At 46.7% G+C, this 13,030-nt stretch overlaps 1 protein-coding gene across 1 annotated transcript; it reads right to left on the bottom strand.

The window, feature by feature from the left end:
- Positions 1-8,234: 8,234 nt before the first annotated feature.
- LOC148473953 (E3 ubiquitin/ISG15 ligase TRIM25-like) lies at positions 8,235-12,608 on the bottom strand. Its single transcript, XM_088459228.1, has one exon. The coding sequence runs from the start codon at positions 12,606-12,608 to the stop codon at positions 11,052-11,054; it is 1,557 nt and encodes a 518-aa protein (XP_088315354.1). The 3' UTR covers positions 8,235-11,051.
- Between the last annotated feature and the right edge of the window lie 422 nt (positions 12,609-13,030).

Genomic DNA, 13,030 nt, shown 5'->3' on the forward strand with positions numbered 1-13,030 from the left:
TGTATAATACTCAGTGGGCATATGCCCTGTCACGGAGCTTGTATAATACACTCAGTGGGCTATGCCCTGTCACGGAGCTTGTATAATAGACACAGTGGGCTATGCCCTGTCACAGAGCTTGTATAATAGACACAGTGGGCTATGCCCTGTCAAGAAGCTTGTATAATACTCAGTGGGCTATGCCCTGTCACGGAGCTTGTATAATACACTGAGTGGGCTATGCCCTGTCACGGAGCTTGTATAATACTCAGTGGGCTTATGCCCTGTCACGGAGCTTGTATAATACACTCAGTGGGCTTATGCCCTGTCACGGAGCTTGTATAATAGACACAGTGGGCTATGCCCTGTCACAGAGCTTGTATAATAGACACAGTGGGCTATGCCCTGTCAAGGAGCTTGTATAATACTCAGTGGGCTATGCCCTGTCACGGAGCTTGTATAATACACTCAGTGGGCTATGCCCTGTCAGTTGTCATGGAGCTTGTATAATACAGTGAGTAGTAGAGTACACATACACACAGTGGGCTTATTATGCCCAGTCACGGAGCACACACAAGGGCTTATGCCCAGTAAAGTCACAGAGCACTGCCTACTCTAATCTATCTAACACTAGAACAGACAGCGCACTAGCTAACTACCTAACTACGCGTCACGCGAGAAATGGCGCCGACTGCCGGGCGCCGCGCCTTTTTATTGAGGCCGAACGTCACTCGGCTCTCGCGAGAATCTGACGCCGGACGGGTGACGTTCGGCCTCGAGGTGGAATCCGAGTCAGGCGGGAACACCCGAACTTGCGTTCGGGTGGACTCGGATTCCACCTGTTCGGAGAGGTTCGGATTCCTCAGAATCCGAACCGCTCATCACTACATATAATGCAGCTACCATCAGTGCCCTCCATACAGGGCTGGTTCTAGACCAAATAGAGTCCTGAGCGAAAGTCCCTTTGTAGCCCCCTTAAAAAAAATATATACAGTTTTTTGTGTGTACTAAATAAAAATACACCTTACCTATATGGTGGTTTCTCTGCGATGGGGAACCTCTGAAGAAATTGATCCTCCCTGGGCAGATGATGTCTTCCTTCAGTATTCACTATTCATGTAGGAAATCCCATGGTCTGGAAGACGCCTGTTTATGTAAGAATATAACCAATGTCGTCATCATACAACCCAACGTATCCCCTTCAGCCTCATGCTTCGTGTCTCTCCAGCCTCATGCTCACTGTGTTAATTCTGGCCTCGTGCTTCTTGTGTCACCTCCTGCCCTGTGTGTAATTTCAGCCACATGCCCCCTGTGGCACTAGGCTCCTGCTTCCGGGGTATTTCCATCCACATCCTCCACCAGTATCTCTCCAACTGCCTCATCCTCGTCTCTCTCCAGCTGCCTCCTCACTTCTTCTGTGTAACAACAGCGGCCTCATCCCTATTGTGACTATCCAGCAAACTCATTCCACCCCCCACTACCCCTGCATTTCTACAGCATGCATCCACCTCCCTATGGGGACTGTTTACTAAGCCTTGGATGGAGATAAAGTGATCGGAGATAAGGTACCAGCCAATCAGCTCCTAACTGCCATGTCACAGGATATGTTTGAAAAATGACAGTTAGGAGCTGGTTGTTTGGCAAATTATCTCTATCTCCACTGAAGGCTGAGGGGTCTATTTACTAAGCAGTGTTAGGAGACAGAGTTAAAAGTGATAAGGTGCCAGCCAATCAGCTCCCAACTGTCATTTTCAAACACAGCCTGTGAGATGACAGTTGGGAGCTGATTGGCTGCCACCTTATCACTTTTCACTCTGTCTCCTAACACTGCTTATGCTGGCCATACACGCTACAATTATCGGGGCGATCCGCCTGATATCAGCGGATCGCCCCGATAATTGTAGCGTGTGTGCGGGCGACCGAGGGTTAAATATTGCTCGGTCGGGCATGCAGGATTGTCCAGCATGTCCGTCCGATGCGATATTTACCCGGCAAACTGTCGGCCGCATCGGGCAGTGTATGCCCAGCGCGGCCGACAGACAGACATTTCCTGACAGGGAAATGTCTCCGCCCCCGGGGGCGGAGCGCGGATGTCGGGCTATACACTGTGAGATTTCTCTCACAGTGTATGCTGGCGACATCTGCGGCTAGCATGCTGCCAGATAAAATGTCTGTCGGTCCAACAGACATTTTATCTGGCTGTGTATGCCCAGCAATAGTAACTAGACCCCTCAGTAGCTAGACCCCTGTGTCTCTCTGGCTTCAGCTCTGCACATGTTACTCTAGCTCCCCCATGTGTCACTTTAGTTCCACAATGACAGTACAGCCCCAGACCCTCCAACATGACCCCTCCCATTAGGTACAAAATGCTCCGCTCCTGGACTTCTTTCTTAATTGATGATTGCAGCCACATGTGGTGAAACACTCTTCTCATCAATTAACTAGCTCAACACAGGTGTCTGCGATCATACATTGGGTGGAAGTCCAGGAGCAGAGCATTCTGTACCTGATGGGAGGGGTCATGTTGGAGGGTAGGCAGCCCCCCAAATATCACTCCATCACCACCTGTGTCAGATTCTAGCCCCCCCATATAACACACCTGCTCCCATCTGTCAGTTTTGCCCCATACAACACACCTGCTCCCACCTGTCACAGTCTAGCCCCCCCATATATAACACTCCTGCTCTCACCTGTCAGTTTAGCCCCCATATAACACACCTACTCCCACCTATGTCACAGTCTTGCCCCCCCCTCACCCCCATATATAACACTCCTGCTTCCTCCTGTATCAGGCTCTAGCCCCCCCCCCTCCCCTCCATTGCACCCATAATACTTACCTCACTGGCTGCATTCTCCCCGTCTGTAGGATCTCCCCCATGCTGGGATAAAGGGAGCATCTACAAGCTACTTGCCACTATACAAGTGTATTCAATAGTGTTTGAATACACTTGTAAAATGGCAAATAGTTAGCTGACACTCCCTTGTTCTCAGCGAGCTCTCACAGACTGGGAGAGAACGGATTACACTGCAGGGAGACAGGCAGCTGCTCAGCTGTCATCCACCCCTGCGGCTCCTGTAATGTGTTACACCACAGAGCAAACTGAAAGTGAACACCCCCATTATTAATATATGCCCCCCCATATTGGGTGCACCCCTTCACCCATTGTTAATACATGCCTCCCCCCGTTTTTTCTGCAGGAGAGGCAGCACTTACCTGAGCCTTTGCTGCTGCAGCCTGCATCTCCATGTCGCTAGGTGGGTCCTACTCCTCTTCATGACGGCCGGCCCGGCTCCTCTCCACATCTAAGGAGCCGGCAGGAGAAAAGAGAAGAAGGAGGGGCGGCCAGGGGGGAGAAGTGTAGCGGTTCTGTTGGTTAAGGGCCACTTAGGGCAGGCTCAGATCGCTGTCTGTCATTAAGTTTGACAGGCAGCACAGTAAGTCAGTTGTAGCGCAGCAGGGAGGGGAGGAAGGGGAGGACTTGGCAGGAGGCGGAACAGCCGGTGGTGGGACTTGGAAGCGCTCAGGTTCTGCCGCTTGTCTCCGCAGCAAGCTGCTGCTGCCTGTCATACAGTGTGACAGGCGCAGCAGCAGCCGGCAGCAAGAACAGCGGACTCTGCAGCATCTGCAGGGAGAGCGCCTCTCCAGCCTGGCGCCTCCCTCCAGTGCAGGATCCGCTAAGCGGTTTGCGTCGGCCCTGGTCCCAGCACAAACTTTAAATCGGGGCACAGACTGAAGTGGCGATATGACATACCGCCGTATACCGGCTCACTTCGAGCACTGCCTTATACCCAATGCAGAGAATCCCATTTGTAAAGCTGGCCACACACTAGACCAACTTACATCCAACCAGCCAACTAGTTGATTGGTTGGAAAGAAAATCTGGTAAGGTACGGGAGTAAATGATGATCAGCAATTTGCTCCTAAATGCCAGAAAACAGATGAAAATGGTCATCAGACAAGTTTGTTAAATGTTTGATCTAAACAATTTGTTCAAACAACAGTTTTTGTTAATTTTCCGGCATTTGGGAGCAAATTGCTGATTGTCATTTGCTTTCATTCCTTACCAGATTTTCATTCCAACCAATCAACAAGTTGGCTGGTTGGATGTAAGTTGGTCTAGTGTGTGGCCAGCTTAAGTATATATCTCTGATATATATAAGGTGGGGGGGGTAAGGTGCAGTCAGGGAGATTGCTAGACCCTTCTGGGAGCAGGACCGCCATCAGGGGGGGACCGTCGGGACTACTGTCCCGGGCCCGGACACTAAGAAAGAAAAGGGGGCCCCGGCCTCCTCCTGCCCGCTGCCGCCAGTGTAGGTGAAAGAGTCCTACACCCGCTGCCGCCGCTACTGCCAGCGCTAATGATGTACTGTATATGGGGCCCCCGGGCAGTCCGCTCCCCAACCTGCCACTACTGAAAGGAGCCTGCAGTCAGGGAGATCCTGGTCCTGCTGTCCGACTGTCTGCAGTGCCGATGCACAATAAAGTTTTTCTAGCACGTGTGACGTCATGACGTCACCGCGCGCCACTGGAGGACTAGAAGGAAGAGCAGCAGCCAGGAACACACAAAACAAGGTAAGATTAATATGGTGGGTGGCTGAGGCAGGCAAAAGAGGGCTGCAACACCTCTCTGTGTGAGTGAGGCAGAAGGGGGCTGGGAAGAGGAAACGTCAGAGTGCAGGGCTGGATAGGTGGCTATATATATATATCTATATATATATATATATATAGATATATATATTTACATACACACATAAATATATATATATATATATAGCTTTTTGGAGGCATGTCATTGGCACCTAGCAGTAGCATGGCAGACACGGAATGGGTATGTAATGCCTGCTGTTGGGATGCCTCCTGTCAGAATACCGACAGCGGCATCCCGATGGTTGGTATCCTGAAAGGGGTCAGGTAAGTATACTTACCCTTCCCCCCTAACCCTCCATTTTAGTAGCCTAACCCTCTCCCCTTTTGTGCCTAAACCTAACCCCCCCATTGGTGCCTAACCCTCCAACCTAGGGGTGCCTAACCCTAACCCCCCCAAAAAAAACCTAACCCTAACCCTGCTACGCTCCCTAAACCTAACCCTCCCCCCCTAAAACTAAGGGCGCCCCGAACCATGCGTCTAGCTCTGCATATCGATATACAGGGCTGTAAGGAGAGATGGGACTAGCCATACATACTGTCAGCTGCAGCTCGCGCTTTCCTATAGCGTTTGGTTTCTGCACTGTGTGTGTTTGGGGAGGGAGGGGGGGCCCTGCCTGATTTGTTGGTCCCGGGCCCCACAATTTCTGATGGCAGCCCTGTCTGGGAGTCAGGGAGATTGCTACTATATCAGGGAGTCTCCCTGACAGTCATGGAGAGTTGGCAAGTATGTGCAAGATAAATGATAAGTAGAATCTGATTGGTTGCTATGGGCAATATCTCCACTTCCAAAAACCTGCACTGTAATAAATATACCCCTTAGACACTCCTTCAGGGTTTGTGATGTTTCTGAACACATACGAGTGGTTTTTGTCTGCACTGATTTTCCTGTTTTACATTTGACACCTCTTCTAGACTCTGAGGGGTATATTTACTAAAGTGAGAGTTTTTAGAAGTGGAGATGTTGCCCATAGCAACCAATCAGGTTCTACTTAACATTTAACCAGCACTTTCTAGAATATAACAGCTAGAATCTGATTGGTTGCTATGGGCAACATCTCCACTTCTAAACACCTGCACTTTAGTAAATATACCCCCGAGTGACCAGGTGTTGAATCATCGTGTGAGGTTACAGAAGACGATGCCTGACTGACAGCAGTTCTAAAACCACCAATCTCAAACAAAGGCCAAGGCCTGAGCCTTTCCTTGCCACCGCGTGTGGTATATGGAATTTTGGCAATTTTATGTTTTTGGCAGTAAATTTTCCCTGTACGAGAGGTGATTTTTTTTTTAACATTGTAAAGTATTGTTTTGATTCCAGGCGCCCTTTCTTAAACCCTCTATGCTCTTGAACACTGGCTTTAGTAAATGTTGAAGTACTATAACATCACGATCATCATGACTGGCAGCAGTCATAGCACTAGTACTTGGTTGCTGCTCCTGCTCTTCCCTCAACTGATCGTGCTCCATATTGATTCACACAGCGCTTATATTATTATTTCTTTTTTCTATTTATTTTTTTACACACTGCAGCGAAGCACTGCCCTTATATTATACAGTAGTAATGGTGGCACACACCACAAACTTTTGAAAGCACCAATAAAGGGTTAATGCTGCTCTTCTGTATTAGGAGCTCTGGGCTGCACTGCAGTCAGTGACAAAAAATGGTTACCAGCATGCACCAAGGGTTAATGCTGCCTCTGTATTAGGACTAGGCGCTCTGGGCTGCACTGTGGGCAGTTACGTTACAGTGTGACTGCAGTGCACCAATGAAAGGTTAATGCCAATGAATGCTGCCTGTACATTAGCAGGAGCTCTGGGGCTGTATGTGTGCACGGTAGTGTATAGATCCCCTTCAGTATTTGTACCTGGAAGTGACGTGGAGTGAGGGCGAAAGTGCGGTTCCAGGCCCATAAAGTCTACCAAAAGAATACATACTTTTGACTCGCCATAAGTTTATATTCCCCCTCTATGCCCAGGTGGATAGTAGGGAATGATGTTGGACAGTAACTGATGATGTCAGGGTACAAATACTGAAGGGGATGTAACCAGTACCATGTGTGCACCAGTAAAATAATATATTCCTGCCCTGTATGGCCTGGAGGAGCTCTGGGATGTGAGCAGTCGCTGTACTAATAACAGAATATAATGCTGCCATAGCAGTGTGCTCTCCATCCGGCATCTGTTGTGAATGGCGCCGAATCACCGCGGGAGGTACTTATGTCAAAACCAAAACACGCAATATCTGACGCCGGTAAGATGACGTTTTACCTTGGTTTAGAATCTGAGCCAGGTGGGAAAACCCCGATCCGGCACTCGGAAACCAGAATTTCGGGTGGGCTCGGTTTCTAGGAAACCAAACCTGCACATCCCTATATAAAACCTGATAATTGATAAATAAGCCCCATAGTGAGGGCGAGTTATAATGTCATTAATACATTGTAAAGCTCCTTTGCTCAGAACAGTGATAAGCAAGGGTGGTTATATAAGGGGGTGGTGTAATGGCGGAGCATTGTATAATGAGCACTTTTATACCAGTAAGAAAATAATAGTAATTCTATATTCTGATTCTGACAAACAGAAAGTTATTACAGGTAAGCAATAAGACATGCTGGTAGATGTGGTCCAGTTGCACTTGTACTATGTAAGGAACAGTCTTAAACAACAATTCCCAGTAGGTGGAGCTTTATAGAGACCACGCCCCATTCACTCCCCTGCATACATCACAGCCAATAGGAGCAAGCGCACCACTGACTGCAGCTTACCATTAGGGATGGCCATTGGCGGTGTCACCAATAATGATTACCATCATTGGCAAAATATCAAGTAGCCATCATTGGCTACAAACTATTCAATGGATGACCACCCATGGTTTCACCAACCAATGGTCATCCCTGTTTTGTGACTGACTGGCCTGTGAGCCAATCAGAACCTGGGGGCAGGGCTTCATGGGTGCCGGGGGTGGAGCTATGCTCTGAGTTCTGGCACCTTGTAACAATAAAAGAAATATATATTTGGTTATTCTTAGACATCGATGGAGGGAAACCATCTGCTTCTCCCCCATCGATGGCAAAAGCATTTGACATGGGCCATAAACCATCGCTGATTATGAATCATCGATGGTCGATGGCTATCCCTACTTACCATAGCAGCCTACTTTTCAATATAGTTGGAGGTGCTCAAATGAATGCAGTGACCGCCTTTGGAGAATTACCACCAGCTTAGCATTACTGTGTATTATTGTCAATGTAAAAAATGGGTGACATTAGAAATCATTGTTTCTTCAGTCACTATAGCCACTACCAGTGTTACTAGCATTTACCAGCCAATTAATTTTGTTATCTTGTTCTATCCATGTATGGTTATCATTGGTAAAACGTTAGGAAGCCATGAGGGAGCTCCCAATGTTAGCTGTATGTGACATGTATGTAACATGTATGTGACAGGCATTTTTACTCACAGATTTGCCCTAGTGATATACTGCAGATGGCCTAGCGGCTGATGACAGCTTCTGCTCCAAATGCATATTGAGTAACCATTAAACATAAACATTATTAAAATACGATATATATAAATATAAATAAGAACATGAGACATGGGTGGAGTGAAATTGGTTATCTTTATTATTGAAATAAAATAGCATGGTGGCGGAATAAAGAACGGCCACATAATCAGTGCACCCGCTCAGCTTAACGCATGTTCCTGCATGGGCCGATTGCCCTAACAACAACGTCACATAAGTGAGAGGTCTCCGCCTCCCAGACCTATGACACACCTAAGCTCCGCCTACACACAGCTACAGTATAGTCTGATCAGTCTGTCACCACAGTGTAAATGACATTTTACACACAACCTGCCCCAGTCTTGGGGTTTATAGATCGTCACGTTTACTTCAGCGCTCCGTTAATTTTTTTTATTTATTAAAAAAAAAAACTTGCTTACGTAAAACCACTGGGAGCCTGGCCTAAGGTTTGTGTTTTTACACTGGGAGCCTGGCCTAAGGTTTGTGTTTTTACACTGGGAGCCTGGCCTAAGGTTTGTGTTTTTACACTGGGAGCCTGGCCTAAGGTTTGTGTTTTTACACTGGGAGCCTGGCCTAAGGTTTGTGTTTTTACAAAACACTATTTTTATTAATTGTCTATACGCTTACTACAGTATGTTAAGAAATGTCCCTTAATATATTGATTTAATAATAAAATGCATTTTTATGGAGAAAAGTACACCCTTTAGCAATTGTAATATAAAAATGATATTGTTACTACTATATTAATGTCATCAAAGTTGTATATATATATTTTTTTGTTTACAAAAAGTACAGCAGGATTGCCAACATTGTGGCTGCCCCTACCAGGAGGGGACAGCCAGATCGGCAAAGCAAGGGTGCATGTCCCGAATGGCGACGGAGCGGTGTGTGTGTGTGTGTGTGTGTGTGTGTGGGGGGGGTTGGGTATTGCTGTGGCCACATGACAGCATAATTTTGGCTTTGGATTACTGGCATTGTGAAGCATGGTGCGGGGCCAAACTGAAGCAATTCGGCACGAATCGCGTCACCGCCCTCCCCCAATGGGGGATTCTCTTATAACCATGGTGGGGGTTGCCTGCCTTTCCGGGGGGGCCGGGAGCGAGTCGGGAGGGTAGGCAAGTATGAAGTACAGCCTTTAGGATTATTATAATTTATAATACACAAGGTTGTACACACAAGAATGACATACATTATGTACATGGCACACACGGGAATAACATATATGCATGGCACACACACGGGAATAACATATGCATGGCACACACACAGGAATAACATGTATGCATGGCACACACACGGGAATAATATGTATGCATGGCACACACACGGGAATAACATATATGCATGGCACACACAGGAATAACATATATATGCATGGCACACAGAGGAATAACATATATACATGCCACACACAGGAATAACATATATACATGGCACACACAGGAATAACATATATGCATGCCACACACAGGAATAACATATATGCATGAATCACACACAGGAATAACATATATACATGGCACACACACAGAGGAATAACATATATGCATGGCACACTCAGGAATAACATATATGCATGGCACACACACACAGGAATAACATATATACATGGCACACACAGGAATAACATATATGCATGCCACACACAGGAATAACATATATGCATGAATCACACACAGGAATAACATATATACATGGCACACACACAGAGGAATAACATATATGCATGGCACACTCAGGAATAACATATATGCATGGCACACACACACAGGAATAACATATATACATGGCACACACACAGGAATAACATATATGCATGCCACACACAGGAATAACATATATACATGGCACACACACAGAGGAATAAGATATATGCATGGCGCACTCAGGAATAACATATATGCATGGTACACACACACAGGAATAACATATATACATGGCACACACAGAGTAATAACATATATACATGGCACACACAGGAATAACATATATGCATGGCACACACAGGAATAACATATATGCATGGCACACTCAGGAATAACATATATGCATGGCACACTCAGGAATAATATATATGCATGGCACACACACACAGGAATAACATATACATGGCATACACACAGAGGAATAACATATGTACATGACCCACTCAGGAATAACATATATGTACATGGCACACACAGGAATAACATATATACATGATTGTACTATATTCTATGAGTGAATGCTGTGTTTCCCCCAGTTACACAGACACATAAGTGACGTTATGGTACTGCAGCAGGAACAGGCCAGGCTACCTCCTCATGTCATGTTTTGCTAGTGCCCGCATGTCTAAGGCTCATACACACTAGACAATAAATTGAACGATATGGACGATAACGATATTGTTATCATTAATAGCGTTCAATATCATCCAGTGTGTATGAACAATATCGTTAACGATGCGCACTCCCGCAAATCATTAACTATGTCTTTCATTGCCTGACCTTGCAGGGCAACCTGACAATATCGACAGGAACTGCAAGTTCAGGGATGAGGGAGGGTGACGTCACTGAACGATAACATTCAGTGTGTATGCCCAATGTCCTATTCACGGGAGAGCCAGAGCAAACAACACCAAACACTTAACAGTATTGCACATGGAGCATATCGTTATGTGTGTATGAGCCAGAGCTTCCCAGGAGCGACTTGGTGCAAGTAATTGGGGGTGGGGAGCTGCACAGTAACATCAGTGACTCCCTAATCGGTTACTTGCCCGGGCACCAGGGTTAGAGACACTGACAGAGAGGAAAGCAGTCTGCAAGCAGCAGCACAAATTGGAAGGTGCTGACAGAGCTGGCCAATGTTAACCAATCCTAAATCAGCCCCCTCCCCAGTTTATTTGCTGATTTATTTTGATCACTTCTAACAGGTGTTGACTCTCCCAGATATAGTTATACAGCCTTTCCATACACCTAATGCAGCATGTAGGGGCTCAGTGAGGATGGCAATGTAGGTGTGTAAGTGTCTGATGGGGTCAGACAGAGAATAAAAGGATATCTGTCCTGCCTCATAATCCAGGTATACCCTCACTCTGTCACAGGGGATATTGTCAGGTAACTGGATCCCTGTAATGTCATGTCTCACTGAGTGCTGATTATCATTCCTATACACACACCAGGACTTATTACTTCCAATGTGTGCCCAACCTCCTAACCTGGCTACACTGGGAAAACACATCCCCACCATCCACTGCTCTGATTTACTGACATCCACTTCCCAGTAATGTCGCCCTGAGGAGAATCCCCTGGTGCTTATTACCTGATTATACTGAAATCTATTTGCTGACATTAGACGATTCTGCATTGGACACGTGGATGCAGTTTTCAGGTCACATGATATATATATCTTATCACCAGCTGTGCTTCCATCCAGTAATAGGTCTGTAGCTTCCTGCACATAGCCCCCTGTATTTATACTTGTTATTATATCAGATACTGTGTGTAATGCCCCTAAGATGAGACCCACATCCAGATCTCCTGCACCATGGACCTGGTTGTCATGTCTCTCTGTGTCCTCAGTATCACACAAGTCACCTGTGTCTGGTTCCTGTAAGACAGTCACTGGGTCAGACATGTTACACAGCTCCTCAATGTGACGCATCTTCCTGGACAGCTCGTCCTTCTTTATTTCCAGCTGCTGGATCAGATCAGAGACTGAGAGTAAAACGCGCTGTTCCTGCCTGGAGATCTCACTCAGGACTCTCTTGTCCAGGTCTTCCAGCTGTCTCCTGATGTCTCTAAACAGGACAGTGACTGTCTCTGTTACACCAGCTGCTTTTCCCTGATCTCTCCAGCGCTCCTGCAGACTCTGGACTCTTTTCTCAGCCTCCTCTCTCTTTGTGGTCAATTTCTGCAGAACATTTCTCAGCTTCTCCTTCTCAGAGGCCTCATCCAGCGACTCCACCTGATGTCGTTTGGGTCCCCCAATCAGACAACAGGACACACAGATACAGGCAGCGTCCTCAGTGCAGTAATACTCCAGCAGCTTCTTATGGACGGAGCATTTCCTGTTCCCCAGAGAGGTGGTGGGATCACATAAGACGTGTTCTGCTGACTTGCTGTGTACTCTCAGGTGATTATCACACAGAGAAGCCTCACACTGCAGACAGGATTTAACAGCAGGTACAGGAGAGTGAATACAGTAAGTGCAGAAGATCCCAGTCTCCTCCTGTTCTGGTCGGGTAGACAGGAAACTCCCCATTATGTTACACAGAGCAATGTTCCGTATCAGTGCAGGACGCTCCTGACACTCTGCTTTGCATTCAGGACATCTATAAACTCCAGACCCCTCCTGTGTATCCAGCACACGATCAATACAGACCCGGCAGAAGTTGTGGCCACATCTCAGGGTTACAGGATCTGTATAAATGCTCAGGCAGATTGAACAGTTCAGCTCCTGTCTCAGATCAGCAGACGCCATCGCTGGCAGCAGAAGAGGGAAATGAAAGTCTCTGGCACTCAGATACCAGTGGGTGTGTTTCATATTTACACAGGGCGAGGCTGAGTTTGTCACTAATGCTCCGTACACACAGAGCAATCAGCCAGCGATACGATAATCGCTGGCTGATTGTCCTGCCCCCTCCCTGGTGTGCTGGATGATCGATATCGCTATCATCCATATGTGCCCGTGCATCGCTGGTCATTGGCAGGCTTGTAGGGAGCAAAAGATGATTGATTTGAATGGTAACGATATGAACGATATCGTTATCGTTCAAATCGTGCATTAAAATTGCTCCGTGTGTACGGAGCTTAAGAGTATTCGTACTAAAGCTGGGGTACACACCAAAAGATATATTACACTTAATGGGCGATATATCCATAGTATATCGATATGTATGTGAA

Source organism: Taudactylus pleione, unplaced genomic scaffold (assembly GCF_031769625.1).
Source record: "Taudactylus pleione unplaced genomic scaffold, aTauple2 ptg000903l, whole genome shotgun sequence".
Taxonomy (NCBI): Eukaryota; Metazoa; Chordata; class Amphibia; order Anura; family Myobatrachidae; genus Taudactylus; species Taudactylus pleione.

Excerpts from the sequence above, each read along its gene's own strand:
- LOC148473953 (XM_088459228.1), bottom strand. The coding sequence starts at position 12,608 with ATGGCGTCTGCTGATCTGAGACAGGAGCTGAACTGTTCAATCTGCCTG.